General features: G+C 35.5%; 1 protein-coding gene across 2 annotated transcripts; it reads left to right on the forward strand.

The window, feature by feature from the left end:
- The first annotated feature begins 3,568 nt into the window (after window positions 1-3,568).
- On the forward strand, window positions 3,569-20,132 carry LOC117327672 (serine hydroxymethyltransferase, cytosolic-like). 2 transcript variants are annotated; one of them, XM_033884756.1, is made up of 8 exons: window positions 3,569-3,676; window positions 8,931-9,150; window positions 10,425-10,783; window positions 11,532-11,744; window positions 11,979-12,092; window positions 13,980-14,102; window positions 15,567-15,794; window positions 18,095-20,132. In XM_033884756.1, exons 2-8 carry the CDS (start codon window positions 8,945-8,947, stop codon window positions 18,259-18,261), a joined length of 1,410 nt encoding a protein of 469 aa, XP_033740647.1. In that variant the 5' UTR covers window positions 3,569-3,676; window positions 8,931-8,944; the 3' UTR covers window positions 18,262-20,132. The 2 variants fall into 2 exon arrangements, with proteins under 2 accessions (XP_033740647.1, XP_033740655.1); XM_033884764.1 differs by having other exon boundaries at window positions 3,613-3,676; window positions 8,935-9,150.
- The last annotated feature ends 680 nt before the right edge of the window (window positions 20,133-20,812 follow it).

Here is a 20,812-nt window from a genome sequence, read left to right on the forward strand (position 1 = left end):
ATTAAGTGATATCACCTATTCGAATAGGTGATATCACTTATTTGAAAAATGAATTGGTGATATCACCTATTCGAATAGGTGATATCACCAAATGGGAATAAATAGTAAAACGGCGCCCCATAAATGAACACATGTCTCTTTTCATTGGTGTAGGAAGTCGTCAAAAAGTTGGGGGGGGGGCAATATATTTTTTTTAACCTTAAATTTTACGCACTAAACAAATCGTATGCCATCTCCGCAAAATTAGCCAATAATTATCATTTCATCATCCCCATGATAATGCATTTCGTACAAAATAAGTTATTTACATAAATCAGGATATATTATTATAGTAAAACATGAATCCCCAGGGGCCGGATCCATGATTTTCGAAGGAGGGGGGGGGGGGGGGGCAGTAATTTAGTGATAATGCAGGCGCCGTATAGGCGCGAGCCGTTTTTTTTTTTGGATTTTTTTTTGAGGGGGTCTGCCACTGGGGGCCGCCCAGCGGGTCAAGGGCAGCGCCCTGGTAGGGGGTTCCAAGGGGCGTAGCCCCCCAGTGGGAAATGAGTATAGCAAATTTGCAATCATTCGGGATCAGGCGCGGATCCAGGATTTCCAAAAGGGTGGGTCCAGTAAGCCGATTTTTTTTCTCTCCATTTTTAAGGCTTTAAAAACAATTTCGTATTAAGATATAAATATTGAATTACCAGGCTAGTGCAGACAACCGACACACAGGTCTGAGGATTGATATACTAGTACAAAAGTCGGAATGTTCCGGATGTATAAGATTAAGTTTTTTCGACCCGGTCCAGTTCCGCTACACTCTTCCGTCCCTTCGACCCCGAAGAAGGGCCGGATCCAGGATTTTCGAAATCACAACTCACAACCCAGATCGGGCATCCCTAGTCAAGTATTCACATCACTTGAAACAAGGCTTGGTCACAGGCAACAAATGTAGTAGGAGCTGGGAAACGCACGCGGCCAGACCAGGGTTCGAACCCGGGACCTCCGAACACTAGCCGGATGCTCTACCGATTGAGCTACCTGGTCGCCGATGATTGGCCCGGTCTATTTCCGCTACACTCTTCCCTCCCCTTTTTTAAGCCTCCGACCCCGAAGACTTCACAACTCACAACCCAGTTCGGGTATCCTATTGTCAAGTATTCACCTCAGTTGAATGTAGTATCATGGATATCTACCATCTCCCTCGCCATTCAGCAGACAGCAGAACGGACTGGCTCTAAATATGAGGCAGATCTGAAAGCAGCCAGAAAGGGATAACACTATTTTGAATATATATACATTATTTTATGTACAATAAGTTGATCGTGTCAGATACGTTAAAATAAGTTGGACAAAGCTGGTGAAATATTACTGATTATAAACTTAAACTTTGTTTATTGATGGTTTTGTAGGGAGGGGTGACGAACCAAGTTCAAGAGTTTCGACGATATAAACTCTGAACTCGTTCTCCACTTTGTAATTTCTATTGCTGTTCACGTATATTACGACTTTGTATATTATAACATGTGCTAATGGGCAATATGGCCCACAGTTAATAAAGAAATTGATAGTTATGGTTGCTAATGGGTAACAATGGGGGCGAAATACGAGTTTAAAAAGTTGCCCTTTACTATAACGTTTGGTCAGAAGTTTGGAAATTGCTAGGGAATTAACTAATATTAAAATGCTGATCTTCAAATACAGGTTTGATGCAGTGTCATTGACACTTTCAAGACCAGTATCTGTTGTCATGTTCACAAAATAACTGTTCAAATTTTTATAACAGTAATTTAATCTGAAACAATTCTACTATTCTCTTATAGGAGAGAAGTCTGGCTGCTTTTTATTAGCCGGAAATCTGTGTAATTTCGGTCTTTGTTACAGCGTTATAAGATAGTCTCTCGTAGACTCTTTCAATTTGGACCATCAGATTTTACCAGATTCGACACATTTTCCAGTGATTGTAAATCTCGTATCTTTGTACTTTTTAATTAAAAGCTGTTTGTTTCTCATATATGCATGTCTTGGCCTACGATTACAGTCCATTTTATATGGTTTGGCTTTGGGTACTATTTGGTAAGGGACGTGCTCATCGGCAATATGGTCCCAGTAAATATTATCAATATCACAAACGATTTATGTACAGCATGAGAAAGAATGATAATAAGACACTGATTAATACTCGGTAATTCCCCTCGCGCAGCACATAAGCCCTCTGGAACTTGTAGATACAGTTCTCACAACTAAAACAGGTTTTCCCCTGTAACCACTAACCATTTACAGAGAATTTTGGCTTTTAACTATCTTGAAATAATCGCCTTTTTTAACTTGCATGTTTTCTCCCAAAAAAAGTCTAGACATCGAGACAATTAGCATGGAAGGGTACATTAAATTTTGTTTCATGTCGATGTTCAATATTTCCTGTAGTGTCATGACCATAAAATTGAACCCTGAAACAAATGATCATTATATGATGCGAGGTCAAAATCTTTTTTTTTAAATGAAGTCACAATGTAGAAAGCAAAGATTTTCTATGCGTAGTAAGAAAACCCTTGCCACTGACTCGTTCGAGAAATTACCATACCTTACCATATGCTTTATTATTTGAAGTTTGATCATATTCCATTTAAAGTAAGAGCGCTAACAAGAATTATAACTATAACCCCACCCCACCCCAATATATGACACACACACCACACAAACACACACTAGTAAGTGGTTGGTGATGTAGTAATCACTTTGTATGTGCGTCTGTGATAACCTTGTGTACCAGACACAAAAAGGTGATCTTTTGACAATTAAAAAAAGATGTACATGATATCCCTTGAACCCCTGGACTGATTTTGTTCGTTATCACACCATAACATCACACCGTCAATTTCTACGCCTAAATAGGTTTTGGTGGTTATCCGTCAGGTTAAAGGCCAAATGTAACACATGGCACTTTTGAAATGTAAAAAAAAAAAATCTGGTGGTCAAGGTTTAAGGTCAAAGGACAAACTCGACTACTGTTGAAATAAAAAGCTTGTGCTCATGATATCTCATGAACCTTATGACACTTTAAGTTCTTATTGAATTCACACTATAACATCACACCATCAACTTCTACGCCTGATTATATTATGTTGTTGGTGGTCCTGATCACCGCGTATTTTATATCATAGAACCATATCATATCAAGACGTTTTAGTTGATATGCAAAAAAAACAAAATATACCGCAATGAAACCCTTCCTAGCAGAGTTTTCTCTGGCGTTTGCCGAAGCCAGGACAAGGGATAGCATTCAGAAGATTGTATATAGTAATACTTAACTAGATACACTGATTAGTAAAAACATTAGTTAAACTTATAACTAGATACAATGATTGGTTAAACATGAGTTAAACGTATAACTAGATACATGTACAATGATTGGTTAAACATTAGCTAAACTTATAACAAGATACACTGATTAGTTAAACATTAGTAAATATAGTAATTAAACGCCTTGTATTTAAAAGTACGTATTCGAACGCGCCGCTTTTCTCGCACTGTAACAAACATTTTAATTGGGTAATGTAAGCCACTGTTTGATTCGTTGTAAAGTCTATAAATCCCGGGAAAACAGCAATTTCGTCCTTCTTGCTTCAAAGTGCAGAGGAGTGCACATGTGTTTTGCAGGGCGGGAATACGAAACAAAACATTGAACTTGGTATGTGAATATTGTACAATTTTCTTGACATTTAATTTTGTTTCATTTTAATGCCAAAACGAGAAAACTGCATTAACATGACATTGTTTAAAATACTGTACAATATTTAATGCTTTAAATCATAGTCGGTGATTAATTTGACTTTGTAAACATCTTTCATCATGGAGCTTGTGTAACAGGCCTGGTCCCAGGTTGAGGACGCAATGACGATATGGTTTTTTTTTCTATGCCATATCTGTATGATATTAAAAAAAAAACAATACATTGCCAAACTGTGTCATTGTTTAGAAAAACAATTTATTTTACCAACAATCAAATATTAAACGGGATTTATTGGAAAGGACCCGTACGCGTATATTGTGAGGCTTAGCCTGTTGTCTAATCCATTTATTTATATATCTTTATGTAATTGTACATACATACTGTAGATGTATTACTTGATAATATAATATTTTGAACTGAAATACAATAGCTAAACAATTTTAAGACTTTACTTGGGGGAAAAAAACTAAAAAGCAAAAATATTGCAACTTTTTAAATTTTCCCTATATGATTTAACACACCTTTACCTGTGAAATATCAGAAACTGTCAAAATGATAAAAATGTATATCATCACAACTTATCATTTATATATTTACATTTATATATATACAGGTAAAATAATACCACAGATATCTTATTATTTTTTTGGTAGAATAAACAGTGTATGGATTATAGTATATTTTACTTGTATTATGGTACAGCCTACATAATTTGTTGTTTAATCTTCCTGAAAGAAAGGCTTTATTCCTCAATTCAGACTTTTGATTTGGAGAAGTTGTCTTTTTTAGACAATAATTTTTGTATCCATGATGAATTATTTTGTAATTAAATACATGAAATGAATAGATCTTGCGGTATCACAATGTTGTACAATATTGTGATGCACATGGCATTGTCTTCTTTCACTGTAGTACTCAAATAGAAAAATATGCAATGATCATTCTTATGTAGGGCATTGTGTTTTATCACTGCAGTTCTCTAGGAAATTTCAAGTTCATGCAATGTGTCAACTGCACTCAGTCTTAATTTTGCAATATGATTAAGTAGTTTACAATTGAGTGTAACAGTTCAAGGAGTAGTAGAGTGCAGCCAGCCGGGATCGAACCCGTGACCCTCAGCTTACTGGTCCGCCGCTCTACCGACTGAGCTAAAGGGAAATTCCCTCTAGTCCGAAGCTAGGTGACCATACAACTATGTACAGTATTTACAATTAAAACCCGACCTGCTTCACTACTCCATCCTTCAAACATGTTCGCCCCCGAACACACAAACCCAGGTTCTATCTCCACTTATTTGATTTTTAATTAGTTCTGAAAAATGATGATTGCTATTCAACTTTAATGAATATATATCAATTAAAGCTGATAAAGGAAATGAGGCCATAACCTTGGTCTAAAGTTGCATTGGGATGTTATAATTTAGTATGGTGTAGAATACAACATCCTGTTGGGTTTAAAAGCACTACATGTAGTAATGTCACCAAACAAAATAATCCCTGAATAACTAGTATTTTTCTGTCTATATAATTATGCACAAAACAGTGCATTTTAGTTTTAAAAATTCCCAAATAGGAATAAGAAATAAGCAGTTTGAATTATGTCCATAATGCAAAAAATGCAGAAATCATAAAGTTAAGTATTGCACAAAATAGCTAAGAAAAGAGACAGTCAAGTGTCAGATTTGGTGTTTTTTGGTGAAAAAATATAATTTACTTTTAAATTTCCCAAAATACTCCAGAAAACATTGTTAAATCCAGAAAGGTCTGGTTAGTAACTTAGTTGAATCTTACATTCTTGTTAACATCTAAAAAAAAAACCGTATTACCCATTTGTTTACCTTGACCTAAATAGTTGAGTATCGTGTTTATTTTACACTTTGTATTACATTATCTATACCTTGCTCTTCATAACTTTATTCGCTAACTCTATCTTGCTATAGTTATACCTACAGTAACCTTTTACTGCTAGTTTCAACCATATGAAAAATATTATAAATTGGATAAAAACTGGGTTCATTATGGGATTTTTTTTAGCTTGCCTTGCCTGAAAGCTTTTAAAGCTGACAGTGCAAGTTAAAAAGCATCCAATTGAAATTTAAAAAAATAATACATCTACAGATTTCCAAAAATCTTTTCCGAGACAATCCCCAGTTATGGTAGTGTCGTATCTAAGGACGGGCAGACATTTTTCTTTTTTGTTATGCGTGGATACAACCAAGCCGCCGCTGCTATAAAAAGAACGTGCTTCGTCACACTCGCATTCACTCTAACCTCAGGTGTTCACGGTGACACACCTGTATCTTCTACACTATATCTGTACACTATGTGACCTACAACTGTATTCGCGAACGACACCAAACAGAAGCACTTACCTGTAACTTGAGCAGAAAGATGGCCAGTGTCTCTCAATTATCTTTCAAATCATGTTGAAAATAGTCTCCAAATAAATGCTGGAAAATGCATAACGAATTAATCCCAAATACTCTATCCATCTTCTCACATGTTTTTCGTGGGTGCAGCCATTTTCATAACAAGTAAACAGTCTGAGGAGTTCCGATTTTTACTCGTATCTACACTAGCACTCCTCGGATGTTGTCCTATTGTCTACACTACACTTGGGCTGTTGTGTGGTTTTATCACACTTTAATTGCGTTATGACACGTGCACAAACAGTACGAAGACACGGAAAATATTTCGATGGAAACTATGGATATAATAATGTAACAGTTGTAAAGTTGTTCTTGCTGCATATCCCACTGGAAAGACTCCGGTAGGAATTTACTCATATTTACTCTGTTTATAATTTCATTATGTACATGTTTTGTTGGGGCCCAAATATTTTGTGTTGTCAATACTTTCTTTTCTTTCTTTTATTGTAAAATAAAATATATAGGTATATATAAAGTTACCTCTTCAAATTCCATATTCAAGTTCCGCAATGTGAACAAAAAATCATTTGCGTTTGTATTGAGAATGTATACTATGTATAATGGAGATTTCATGCAGTTTTTAGCTCACCTGCCCGAGCTCAATAACCTGCCCAATAACCAAGAGGCCCAGGGACTTGATATTGGGCCTGTAGCATGCTGGGGTGAAGGGCTACAAAGTTTGTTCAAATAAATGACGTTGACCTTCATTCAAGGTCACATGGGTCAAATAGGTTATAATCTTCAAATGACTTCTGCTCAATAACCAAGAGGCCCAGGGACTTGATCTTGGGCCTGTTGCATGCTGGGGTGAAGGGCTACAAAGTTTGTTCAAATAAATGACGTTGACCTTCATTTAAGGTAACATGGGTCAAATAGGCTATAATCTTCAAATGACTTCTGCTCAATAACCACGAGGCTTATGGACTTGATATTGGGCCTGTTGCATGCTGGGGTGAAGGGCTACAAAGTTTGTTGAAATAAATGACCTTGACCTTCATTCAAGGTCACATGGGTCAAATAGGCTATAACCTTCAAATGACTTCTTCTCAATAACCAAGAGGCCCAGGGACTTGATATTGGGCCTGTAGCATGCTGGGTTGAAGGGCTACCAATTTTGTTCAAATGAATGATGTTGACCTACATTTAAGGTCACAGGGGTGAAATCGGCTTAAATCTGTAAACAATCATTTTGCGATAGCCAAGAGCCTCCGAGACCTGATATTAGGCCAATAGAATGCTGGAATGAAGGACTAGAAAATTTACTAATATGAATAAACCTAGCTTACTATGATATTTGAATAAAGAGGTTATCAGCATAGTATCTGTAGAAATGACCTCAATCAACTTCAAAGTTGCTGTAGAGCCAGGTGAGCGCCTCTTGTTTGCTGGTCCAAAGGTCAAGGTTACTGATAAAAAATATATGTGCAAATTTTGTAATCGCCCAACTTTTTGCACAGATGACACAGCCACTTCCATGGAATTCTTGCTTTTTTTAAATATTGTATAACTTTGATTAAAAAGGGTTTGTTATTGATCTACGTACTTATTTGATTTTTAATTAGTTCTGAAAAATGATGATTTCTATTCAACTTTAATGAATATATCAATTAAAGCTGATAAAGGAAATGAGGCCATAACCTTGGTCTAAAGTTGCATTGGGATGTTATAATTTAGTATGATGTAGAATACAACATCCTGTTGGGTTTAAAAGCACTACATGTAGTAATGTCACCAAACAAAATAATCCCTGAATAACTAGTATTTTTCTGTCTATATAACTATGCACAAAACAGTGCATTTTAGTTTAAAAAATTCCCAAATAGGAATAAGGAATAAGCAGTTTGAATTATGTCCATAATGCAAAAAATGCAGAAATCATAAAATTAAGTATTGCACAAAATAGGTAAGAAAAGAGACAGTCAAATGTCAAATTTGGTGTTTTTTGGTGTAAAAATATAATTTACTTCTAAAATTTCCCAAAATACTCCAGAAAACATTGTTAAATCCATAAAGGTCTGGTTAGTAACTTAGTTACATTCTTGTTAAAATCTAAAAAAAAAAAAAAACATATTACCCTTTTGTTTACCTTGACCTAAATAGTTGAGTATCGTGTTCATTTTACACTTTGTATTACATTATCTATACCTTGCTCTTCATAACTTTATTCGCTAACTCTATCTTGCTATAGTTATATCTACAGTAACCTTTTACTGCTAGTTTCAACCATATAAAAAGTATTATAAATTGGATAAAAACTGGGTTCATTATGGGATTTTTTTTAGCTTGTCTTGCCTGAAAGCTTTTAAAGCTGACAGTGCAAGTTAAAAAGCATCCAATTGAAATTAAAAAAAAAAAATACATCTGCAGATTTCCAAAAATCGTTGGGGTGTAAGGCTACCAAGTTTGTTCAAATGAATGACATTGACCTACATTCAAGGTCACAGAGGTTAAATATTTTTAAATCTTGCGATAGCCAAGAGACACCAAGACCCAATATTAGGCCAATAGTATGCTGGAATGAAGGACTAGAAAATTTATTGACATGAATAAACCTAGCTTACTCTGATATTTAAATAAATTTGTTATCAGCATTATGTCTGTAGAAATATCCTCAATCACCTGCAAATTTGCTGTAGAGCCAGGTGGGTGATACAGGCCCATTGGGCCTCTTGTATTATTGATGTCTGAAAAGGGAATCAAGTAAATTTGGTCTAAACAACTGTTGGGCCAAAGGCATTCAGTGTTGTATTATAAACAGTTTATCCTGAAATTTGTTTTATTCAGAAAGAACGTGAATCATGAACGGTATAGGAGATCACTGGAACATGACTACAGATATCCGAGTGGAAGATCCTGAGATTTCACAGATAATCGTTAATGAAAAGGAGCGACAAAGAAAGGGACTTGAACTGATTGCCTCGGAGAACTTTACTAGCAAGGCAGTTCACCAAGCTTTAGGATCATGTCTGACCAACAAGTACTCTGAGGGTCAACCAGGTCAAAGGTCAGCAAATCAATAATAATGATAGTCTAAAATGATATGTGATGGAATTAATGAATCTGATTGATTATTATTTGTCAGTTTGAACTGTTTATTAAAAAAGCTTGATCAAAACCATTGAACAAATTTGTTTTACTAGACCATCCATGACCATGGTCCATCTGTCAGTCTGTCCGTAAACAATTCTTATTATCTCTATTTCTCAGAAAGTGCTGAGGAGATCATCCTCAAATTTTATATGCAAGTTTCTGTTGGTCCCTAGTTGTAGATATTGCATTTTAGGATCAATTGGAAAAAAGAATAGGCTGCTATTTCGGATTTTGAAAATTGCAGGTTGCTCCTGCTATGTAGCATTATATAAAGTTTTTAAATGTTTTGAAGAAGTTCGAAGAGTGAAAGAAGGGAAAAGATGAGAGAGAGAAATCAGTCTTTCATTTGACTGATATAGATTTGTAGATGCCACCAGTATTTAATATTTGATCCATAAAATTACAGGGTAAAGGATTTTGAAAATCTATAGAATTATAGGGTAACTAGGCCAGGAAGATCTATAGAATTATGGGGTTTAAGGCTTTGAAGATTTATAGAATTATGAAGTAGCTAGGCCTGAAAGATCTATAGAATTATGGTATAAAGGGCCTTGGAGATCTATAGAATTATGGAGTTAAGGGTCTTGAAGATCTATAGAATGATGAGGTAAAGGGCTAAAAGATCTATCAAATTATGGGGTATAAAGGGCCTTGAAGTGGACCTTGACCATCTTTCAGTATCAGAAATGTCAAAGATGAACGATAAAGACAATAAATATGGCTAGGTGGATCAAATGCTGTTTTTCTATCCACAACTTTAATTTCATGATGTAAAAATTCAAAGTTGGTCAGATCTAGATGTATATTCAAGTAAATATCAATCCTATTAATTATATATAAGCATGTACAGACTTAGGAATTACAAGATGAGGACCAAGTACTGAGTGGTTAAGTAAAAAATGGGGAAATATTATTTTTTAAGGATTTACAATATTGCATGAAGAATAACTTTGCTTGATGGCTTCCAGTGCTTTTTGGTACTTATTGTTCCAGCAGCCTGTGTTTACATAGATTGGGTTCCAGCAGCATGTGTTTACAAAGATCGGGAACTGTAGTGGTATTTCCTTGTAAACTTTTGTCATCCTTTTAAGAAATAACTTGTTCTTTCTCGAAAAAACAGCCTGTTTTCAGCTGTAAAACAATGCACTATCTGCTTGTTTGATCAGATTGATTCTATTAAACACACAGGTACTATGGTGGAAATGAGTTTATTGACCAGATTGAGGTGTTGTGCCAGAAGAGGGCGTTAGAGGCTTATGGATTAGATAGTGACAAATGGGGAGTAAATGTACAACCTCTGTCTGGATCACCTGCCAACTTCGCTGTATACACTGCCTTGGTGGGGCCTCATGGACGCATCATGGGTCTTTATCTACCTGACGGAGGTCACCTCAGCCATGGCTTCATGACCCCATCTAAAAAGATATCAGCCACGTCCGTTTACTTTGAGTCCTTCCCCTATAAAGTTGATCCCGCAACTGGACTCATTGATTATGACCGCCTCCATGAAAATGCCAAAATGTTCCTTCCAAAGATGATTGTAGCTGGTAAGTGTGTCCTCTTCAGTGAACATGTTTATGAGGACTTGATCAAGCCTAAACAAATCTACACATGGTTTTGTGGACATTCCTCATGCAGAACTATCCCCACCAACCGCCCACTATCACATTCCATCGAAAAATTCTGAAGATAACATTCAGAAAACAATTTCATGCTTTCTGCATATTTTTCAGTTACCTGAACTACTATTTATTGTCAATGTAAGACATATGAAAAGTATTTAACCATTTAAATGTCTGGATTTATGATCATTATTAATCATATATAATAACTTTGCTGGTCATATCAAGATATATCTAAAGGTTGTGTTGATATTTTCGAAATGTTTTGGTTTTTGTGTGGATGGTAATTTGAACTGGAAAAATGACTACATTTGAATCTACAGTGTGACCAATTAGATAAGACCGTTACTTTAACAGATGACTGTCACAATCCACATGATTGCAGTTATGCCATTATGGTCATGCAACTAATTGCATTTACAGTCCTATCAATGCCACTTCTGTGTGGTAGGATATGTATAGACATAAGACCACTTGTTCATTGCATTTTCTTCTCATGTCTCTGCCATATGCATCTATCCTTAACCAATTACTTTTTCCTCTGGTTAGATAAAGTGGTAGACCAGACCTGTACTATTGAGTAAGGCACAACACCTTGGTACATAGCTCGTCCTTACTGAAATTGGGTTCCTTTCCCCTTACAAGTAATAAACTTAACGCTTTATTTTTGCAGGTGTGAGTTGTTATTCAAGAAACCTTGACTACAAACGATTCCGTGAGATTGCCAATGAGAACGATGCTTACCTATTGGCTGACATGGCCCATGTTAGTGGTTTAGTTGCTGCTGGTCTCGTTTCAAATCCTTTTGAATACTGTGACATAGTAACTACCACAACCCACAAGACTCTCCGAGGGCCTCGATCCGGAATCATTTTCTACAGGAAAGGTATAAACTGAATCCACAGTGTGTTAACCAATAAATCTATAATGATTGTGCTACATTATGTGATCGCTGCCATCACACATGAAGCCAAACATTTAATCAATTAGAAAAATTGGTAAAATACTTTCGTGAATAAACTACAACTGATAAATCTATATTAATTTTAAATCTGTTCTGAGCTTTCTTTTCTTCACAGGTTATAGACACATAGGTACCTTGGTTTCCTTATAATTACAGGTGTGAGGAAAGTACTGAAGAACGGAAATCAAGTCATGTATGACATGGAAAAGAAGATAAACGAGGCAGTTTTTCCAGGGCTTCAGGGAGGACCTCACAACCATCAGATAGCTGGTAGGATATTTTAGCTCACCTGGTCTGAATGGCTCAGGTGAGCTTATGCCATAGGTCCATATGGTGTGTGAGTGGTTGCGCTTCAAGGGAGCTGAGGCGTAGGGCAGGGCCAAAAGGGGGCAATTTTGCTATATTGCTATAAACAACTGCTTCTCATTATCTTTGCACAGAATATTGCTCATATTTGGCTGAAATAATCCTTAGGTGATGGTGATTCAAAATTGTACAAGTGGTTGGGCTGATCCCCCAGGGGCCTGAGACATGGGGCCAAATAAAGGAGGTATGGCACAGTCCTTAAAATCCTTCTTCTGATGAAGGAATGAAAGTATTTTGTCCATACTAGGTCTGAAGTATGCTTTAGTGAAGGGGAACCCATTTTATATAAACAGTGAGGCTTAACTCCCAGGAGGCTGAAGGAGATATTTCAAATTCTTCAAAATCCTTCTGTTACAATGGCAGAATTCTGCCCAAATTTATCTGAACCGTCCTTGCAGGGTTGAGGGAAATTCAGTTTGTATAAATGATGGGTCTTGAATCAAGAAGTGTCTGGTCAACCATAGGGAAAATTAAGGTAATTCTTTTAAATGTTGTAATACACTGGTAAATTAATAACTCCTGGGGAAAAAAAACTCAATAAAGTGTGTAAACTTTTAAAATTTTATGAGCAAGATTTAAGCGAATTACACATTCTTATGTCACTTATGATATGCATAATTGCAAAGTCAAGTTACAAAGAATGACTACTGACTATTATAATGGAGTGTTGGAAGTCTTTTAGACAATTTGTCATTCAGCAGATGTCTTCTTAAATTTGTGTTCATGGTTCAAAGAAAAAGAAATACAATTGTAGTTATGATCTGTCCTGAAGCATACCCAGAGAAACATTTTCCAAGCAAGTTAATTAATACATAGGCTTCTGACATTTTATGTTAATTTAACAGAACACATGTTTTTGCTGTATACTTTCGGTTTCATTTACCAGGGTAACTGCTTGCTGGAATGTTGGTAACAGTTTACATGTTCAGCACCTCAAACTGGCAAGATGCTCATATAAAAGTAACTAATTGTCATTAATTGTGGTTAAATGTAGAATCTTTGGAATGATGGTTATCTTCTGTATGCTTGGAAATTAGCCACATGATTTTGGACCTTTTATTGGTAGTCAGCCTATCTGTGTACAAAAGAGGAATTGATTCTATCCCATTTAGGTTAGCTAAACTAAACATCATCAGAGCTGCCTTACACAATCATTCAGAGTGCTATAAGGTAAAAGTCATAGGGATGAGTCTGGACATGATAGTGTTTATATCTGAACGTCAGATGAACTTTTGAAATGTTTGACATAAATAATGGCAGAGCATAGGATTTCCCAAAATAAGGGTTATAAAGATACAAATATTAAAGTGTTCCTTGTATTTGTTCAGAGTTCAAAATTCTATATATCTTGTGAACCATTTAATAAACAAAAATCTGAAGCATGCGAGTGTAGAATTGGTTTTTGAAGTTGTTTCATTGGTTCAACATAAGGTGAGGGAATCTCTAGGTGAGATTGTGTCCAGCAAGGTTTGGATAATTAATTTACTGTCAACGCGAAAATGAGCAGTATTATTGTCCAAAATTCTGGAACTGGTATTGGTAGTCTGAGAAATAAGTATCGTATTGAAACAATTACCAGCAACATTAATTTCATATGCCTGCAAAACGGTCATGAATCATAACAAACTGATATAACTGGTACACTGTCCATCATAACCTTTGTCTGGAGTCTGGACCTCACACCCATCGATCCTTTACAGTATATCTCAGCCTTATTACATCCTGAAACTGATTATAAGTCGCTCTTCGATGTGGTATTTGCTCATTTTGTTGTGTGCAATCTGTTTGTAGGTGTTGCTGTAGCCCTGAAACAGGCATGCACACCAGAATTCAAGACTTACCAACAACAAGTCATCAGTAATGCCAGGGCCATGTGTGCAGCTATGCAAAAAAGAGGATACACCATTGTGACCGGTGAGTTTATCTACAATAAAACTTTATAAGAAAAAGTTATCGATACCATAGCGGTACCCACGTCCACTATGGTGGAGGGTGGAAACAAGGAGTATTAACTGATGTGAATTATCAATGTTCTCCAACTTTTTATGCCTTTCTGAGTAAGCATTTCAATAGTTGTTTTAATATAAATGTAATCTGAAGCGATGAGTTAGCGATAATTGGTATAATTAAGCTGATATTCACATTGTAAGTTTCATCATGATGGCGGTGACTGTGAGTCTATGATGCTGGTATCTGATATGTTTATTTGAAAAATGATGAGGGTAACTGCTAAAAGGAAACAAATAACTGTATATGATGAGTGTAACATTACGTTCCTTATAGTAGCTATAGATCTAGATATACAAGAGCATTCATCACCGTCCCCAGAGGTCATTTCAATTTTAAGATGGTATATTAATTACAAATACATCTGTCTGTACGTTCGTCTACAAATCCTTGTTAACATTATAATTGGAGTAGTCGATATCAATGGCTTTTTCTCAATAACCAATTGGCCCAGGGACTTGATATTTGGCCTGTAGCATGCTTGGGTGAAGGGTTACCAAGTTGGTTCAAGTGAATAACCTTGAACTTCTTTCAAGATTACAGGACTCAAGTCTTCAAACAACTTCTCAGCCCAAAACTCCATGCCAATCAGGGATTTAGGCCCCTTTCTATTTGATATTTAATAAAGTACACAATCACAAATAGTTTAGTCGGATGACTGTTATGGCCCATGCCCCTCTTGTTTAATGATATTATTATGAACAATTTTTTTAGCTCACCTGGCCATGGCCCCTCAACATATCTTTAAATCCCTACTTATCCTGTATAGATTATGATGAGATTTGGAGGGTGGAGGTGCATTATTGGGCAAAGAAGATGAAACGTATGAAAGGAGAGTGTGGCTCCCCTGAATAGGGCAAATTGAGTTAAATCTTTCAAATCCCCACTAGACCTGAATGCCTGAATTGATTTTAATGGAATTTGCCTGTAACATTAATGGGCAAAGGATATCTAACATATCAACAGAGGATGAGGCTCCCCTAGGGCCAGAGGAGTGGGGCACAATAGTGGAAATGGAGGTAAATCCTTAGATCCTTACTACTCCTGACCGCCTGAATGGATTTTGGTGAAATTTGGTCTGGAGCATTATTTGACAAATAAAAACCAATGTTAAAATGAAGGATATGGCACTCACTCTGTAGTTTAAACCATTGTGAGAGGCAGTTCAAAAGAAGGAAAATATTTGAAATATAGCTTAAATTTTTAAGTATTTTGCCATAATAGCTGAAATATCCAGGTGAGTGATGCAGGCCGTCTGAGCCTTTTGTTATTACACTTACTCCCCAATCCACAATCATCCAATGATTAATTGAAATGACACATTTATGTTGGTTTTACAATGGTTGAGTTAATTTTGTCTTTATTATATAGGTGGAACGGACAATCATCTGATTTTGGTAGACCTTCGCCCTAACAAGATTGATGGAGCCCGTGGTGAGAAAATCCTTGAGGAAATAGGCATTGCAATCAACAAGAACACTTGCCCAGGGGACAAGAGTGCCCTGAAACCAAGTGGCCTGAGGATAGGAACACCAGCTCTCACATCCAGGAATTTGAAAGAAGCAGATTTTGAACAAGTTGTCGAGTTTATTGACAGAGGTTTGTTTATTTGCGTAGTGTTTAGTGTATTATCAATTTTCAAATACATATATATGCTAATTGATTGATTGATGTGCTCAAAATAATGCTAATTGATTGATTGATGTGCTCAAAATACAAGTAGTATGAAATCATATACAGCTATTGAAATTGGTGTATGAGAAAAGAGTTAAAATTCAGAGAAGTTTCTTATCAATGAAGTAGTTGTAGCCATTAGGTACCATGTTTTGATATTGGTAGTGGTATACTCTAAATGCAGTTGGTTGGCATTGGTTTTGTGGATCAAACAAGTAGGGCCTGCGAAGCAAATATTTCAGACTATAGGATAGAAAATTGCAGATCTCTACAATATGATTGTTAACTTCAATTCACAAATACATTTTTAACCCATCATCAGATAGGATCAATCAGAAACAACATGGCTGACAGACAGCCATCTTTGACTTTGACAATTGAAGTATGTTATCACTATTTATCAAAAAGTAATGGAAGAATTTTTCTGAAATTTGATATGTATGTTTCCCATAGTCACTGGTTTTGCATATTCCATTAGGGGACTGCAAAATCGATCTTTCTCTTATTTCATATGTAAGTTCCCCTTGGTCAGTAGTTGAGCATATTGCATTTTGGGAAACAACATGGCTGACAGGTGGCCATCTTGGATTTTGACTATTGCAGGTTGCTCTGGTTTATTGTACAATATCAAGTTATTAAATATTTCGAAAGAAGATTGAAGGAAGATCATTCAATGATGAGTGCCAAGATCCCTCAGGGATCTGTCTGGTTATAAGCTCACCTAGTCCAAAGGACCAAGGTGAGATTATACCATACTGTGGTGTCCATCGTCTGTCTGTCAACAATTGATTTCTTCTTCATAACAGCTGATTGGAATAAAACAAAATTTGACTGGATCTGAGAGGAATGATAACATAACAAACCTCATTTCAAATTATTGAAAAATGCTGAATTATGATTCAAGATGGTGGCCAAATGGAGGCTTCTGATTAGTCAAAATTTAGATAATGTCCAATTTTAATGAAAATTGGTATGTACATGTGATTGGGTCATCTAGGACAATCAATGGCAGTGTTGATATGATGAAAAAACAAAATGGCTGCCATTTATTACCCTCTGATTGACTATCCAGTCATATGGCCTATAGCTTCAATTTTAACTCCTAGCAACTTTATTTTTTGATAGTGATTTGAGTTTCAAGCCCATGGTCACTTTTACTAAATATAAACAAAAAACAACTGTTTCAGTTTTAACACCTAGCAACTACATTCTGACGTTGTTTTGTTTTAGTATCAAGTGGCAATGGGGCATTTATGCCCGAAAAGACATTTTCTACTTTATCAAGCAGTTCTACATGTATGATATACAACGAAGTGTGATATCTGCTTTTGGTATCAGGGTTTTTGCCAGGCATATTTTGGGTCCGGTACACGGACCCATTCCCAATTGAAAATTGGCATGTATTTTCCCAATTTCGGTCTATATTTTCCCAATTCCGGTCTGTATTTTCCCAATCGCTGTTAACATAAGACAACCTAAAAATTTGGATTTATACGAGCTTCCAGTCATTATTTTGTCAACGTTAAAATGTTACCGTGAGTCATCGTGTTGTTGTTGGTTTTGCGATTCGCGCATGCGCTTGGATAGTCTTATTGAAGTCATATCATATCTGCGTTTGAATCGCCCATTTAAAGGGGAGTTTGATGCAAAGCGTTTACGTACATTGACTCGTTCTATTTACCGAGGTCAAATCAAGTACTGGACTCGGGACGATGTCACACAATTCCAAATATTACGCAAAGAAGATTTTGCTCAAAGATTCGAAAGATTTAATGAAAGTTACGAGCTTTTTCAAACGAAATACTGGTAATTCCCGATCTGAAAGTCAGGCAGCTGCTTCAAACGATCTCCAACCTGACTGATTTCCCTCTTGACAAGCTTGTTAATGAGTTTAAGCACACTAAAGACAGAAAATTAAACATTCTCTGATTGATTAAAACAAATATCCTGAAAAGAGATGCTGACTTGTATTCATTTGTACAAATATTATGAAAAGAAACAGCTAAGCTTGTATAATTCATATATTTTTCCAATTTTATAATATATTCCCAAATTTGATGAAACACCGATGGTATTTTCCCAATTTGTGGAAAATACCGATGATATTTTCCCAATTTTTGTTCAGGGACCCTTTCCCAAAATAGCTGGCAAAAACCCTGGGTATTTCTTGTTATTCATTTGAGTCATAAAAGGAAAAACTTGCAGTGTCATGTTTTTTTTTTCAGGAATCAAGCTGGCTTTGGAAATCCAGTCGAACTGTGGACCCACTGTCAAGGAGTTCAATGCAAAAATTCATGAGGATGAAGCTGTGAAGACAAAAATAGCAGCACTCAAGCAAGGGGTGGAGTCTTTTGCACTGACCTTCCCTCTGCCTGGTCACGAGGACTGGTAGAGAGTCCAAGACTAAAAAAAGGATTAGTAGACAACCTGTTTTTGAACTTAACATAAAACCCAAAGTTATACAGGTTGTTTACTGTACTGTTGTGTATGAGAAAATATTGTGAAGAAACTACAAGTGTTTGTATCCAGCCATTCATCATATTGTGCAGTGTCTTATTAGTTGATAATATTTTTATTTCCAAACAATATATATGAGGAGATTTGTATTGAGTTGTACTGAAATCAGCATATAATAGTTGAATGGAGTTGTACTGAAATCAGCATGTAATAGTTAGAGTTGTACTGAAATCAACATGTAATATATCATGTGTATATATATACCTGGATAGATGAAAGAGTGTCTACATACTAATCTCTAAATTTCATTTGATGTGCCTTAAACTTGGCAGACTTCACCATGACCATTGACATTGTGAATGCTTATATACCAATGCTGTAATTTTTGACAAGATTTTGTCATTCTTTTTGCATTTAATCATATTTTAACAACTAAAACTAAACTGAATATAAATGGGGGGAAAAGGTTGTTCAAAAAGATGAAGATTTCTGTAAAGATAACAAATTTACATTCGTTGATTTGAAACCAGTTACATGTATGTTTGAATAATATCATACTTGCAAAATCATCCTCCCTTTTGAGGATGAGAGATTTTCGAGCCAGAAATATAGTTTCAAAAAACTTCAAAATGTTCAAATCCACTCACTGTAAATGTACATGTATTTATTTTTGCACATGCACTCATAGTTTTTAGCACAAACCTAAATTAAAACAGATTATTGAAAAGGTGAATTAGAACATCAAAAATTATTACCACAGAAACCAATGTAGAAAACTATAATTATCGCAATGATAATTCAGTAGAATACTTGTGGTCTGAAAAAATTCTACATTAAGATAAACACTTATATATGTACGTTTACAGTAGTCGAGAAGAGCAGCTTCATATACATGGTTTTAAGCTACAATTTCAGTTTCCTAAGACGTCTTTAATTGTACTTGTCCTTTCTGGTTTGTATTATGAGGCATGCTATTCACAAATGGCACACATGGTAAGATTTTTGTATTTCATGGGTCATTTCATTGAGTCCAGTGGATCAATTTGAGATTAACAATGCAAAATATTTTTATTTATCTTTAGGAATGTAGAATCTCAGATTTAATTTATTTTTGTTCGTACTAAGCTTTTATGAAATTGATATACAGTGGTTATTCTTCTATAACTTACATCAATATTGTAATGTAAGTTGATTTTAAAGGGACTGAACAGTTAGATTTTAACATTCAAAAGTATGTTAAAAGTTGTGCACGGTGCTAATATACAAGTTGATTCAGCAAGTAAAAAAAGAACGAAATCTAACCCTCAAGTTCATTTAACTATCAGCTACTGTATATTCTATTATAAACGGGATCGTGGGTGATCTTTGTATGTTTGTACACAATGTGTATGTATTTTTTTTTTTTTATGTTCAATATTTCAAAATGATAAGTTTAATGGTTTATTCATTTTGTTAAATGTGACTTGGGAAGAAAATTGTAATCTGTTGGGTTATTAGAATATATTGGTGCCAATGTATCATTTTTTCCATTTATCATTACTGGGGTAATGGCTTTAACACGCAAGATCAACAAGTCAAACATTGTGAAATATCATAAACCATTGTTGAAAAATTAATCTTGATTAATGTCTCGCCCTAGAACAGGTTGTGGCATGAAAATCCTGATAATCAATGTATCGTGTACTTGCATAATTTCTATTGACATGTAATCATGTTATGTGATAAATGAAACCCTTCATGTAATCTGTTGAGATTACTTCCTCATTACTCATTTTGCATTAAAATAAATCCATGGATTTGAAATTGTTTTAGCTTTTCTAGACTATTTGTCGGGTTTAACTCCTGTGTTTTTCCTTACTGTTGGGAAACATCTTTTTTGTATCTAACAGCAATCCTTACAAGGACACTTAAGACTACAAGTTATGATTACTACATTTATTTTTAAAATTGGTTAAGTGCTACCTTTAAACTTGACTGATGACCACCAAAAAAGGTGTAGACATTGATGGAATGAATATGAACTTAATATGTCCAGAAGTTTACAAGATATTGTGTACACTAAACAAATTTTTATCCCCTGCGAAATGCGTGTGTCCGTCCGAGATCGTTTTCCGGGCTATAACTCCATAACCGTTCATATCACAGCTCTTGAAACTTTCTGCATATATCAAACTAGTGCCCTTGTTGTGCCTTTTGCTATTGCAGACCTTCCATTTTCGGTATTTTTTCTGTCACCATGGAAACTTAGTCAAAAATACCAAATTACTGTTCCCTTTTGTTTCCGGGCTATAACTCAAAAAACGTTCAACGCAGCTCCTTGAAACTTTCTGTATATATCAAACTAGTGCCCTAGTTGTGCCTTTTGCTATTGCAGACCTTCCATTTTCTGTATTTTTTCTGTCACCATGAAGACTTAATCAAAAATACCAAATTACTGTTTCCTTAATAACTTTTACTTTCAGCTTGATATATACATGTATTTGGGT

The sequence above is a fragment of the Pecten maximus genome, chromosome 1 (assembly GCF_902652985.1).
Source record: "Pecten maximus chromosome 1, xPecMax1.1, whole genome shotgun sequence".
Classification (NCBI taxonomy): domain Eukaryota; kingdom Metazoa; phylum Mollusca; class Bivalvia; order Pectinida; family Pectinidae; genus Pecten; species Pecten maximus.

Coding starts and splice junctions, on each gene's coding strand:
- LOC117327672 (XM_033884756.1), top strand. CDS start 8,945: ATGAACGGTATAGGAGATCACTGGAACATGACTACAGATATCCGAGTG. Junction 12,093..13,979: donor TCACAACCATCAGATAGCTG/GTAGGATATTTT, acceptor ATCTGTTTGTAG/GTGTTGCTGTAGCCCTGAAA. Junction 15,795..18,094: donor TGTCGAGTTTATTGACAGAG/GTTTGTTTATTT, acceptor TTTTTTTTTCAG/GAATCAAGCTGGCTTTGGAA.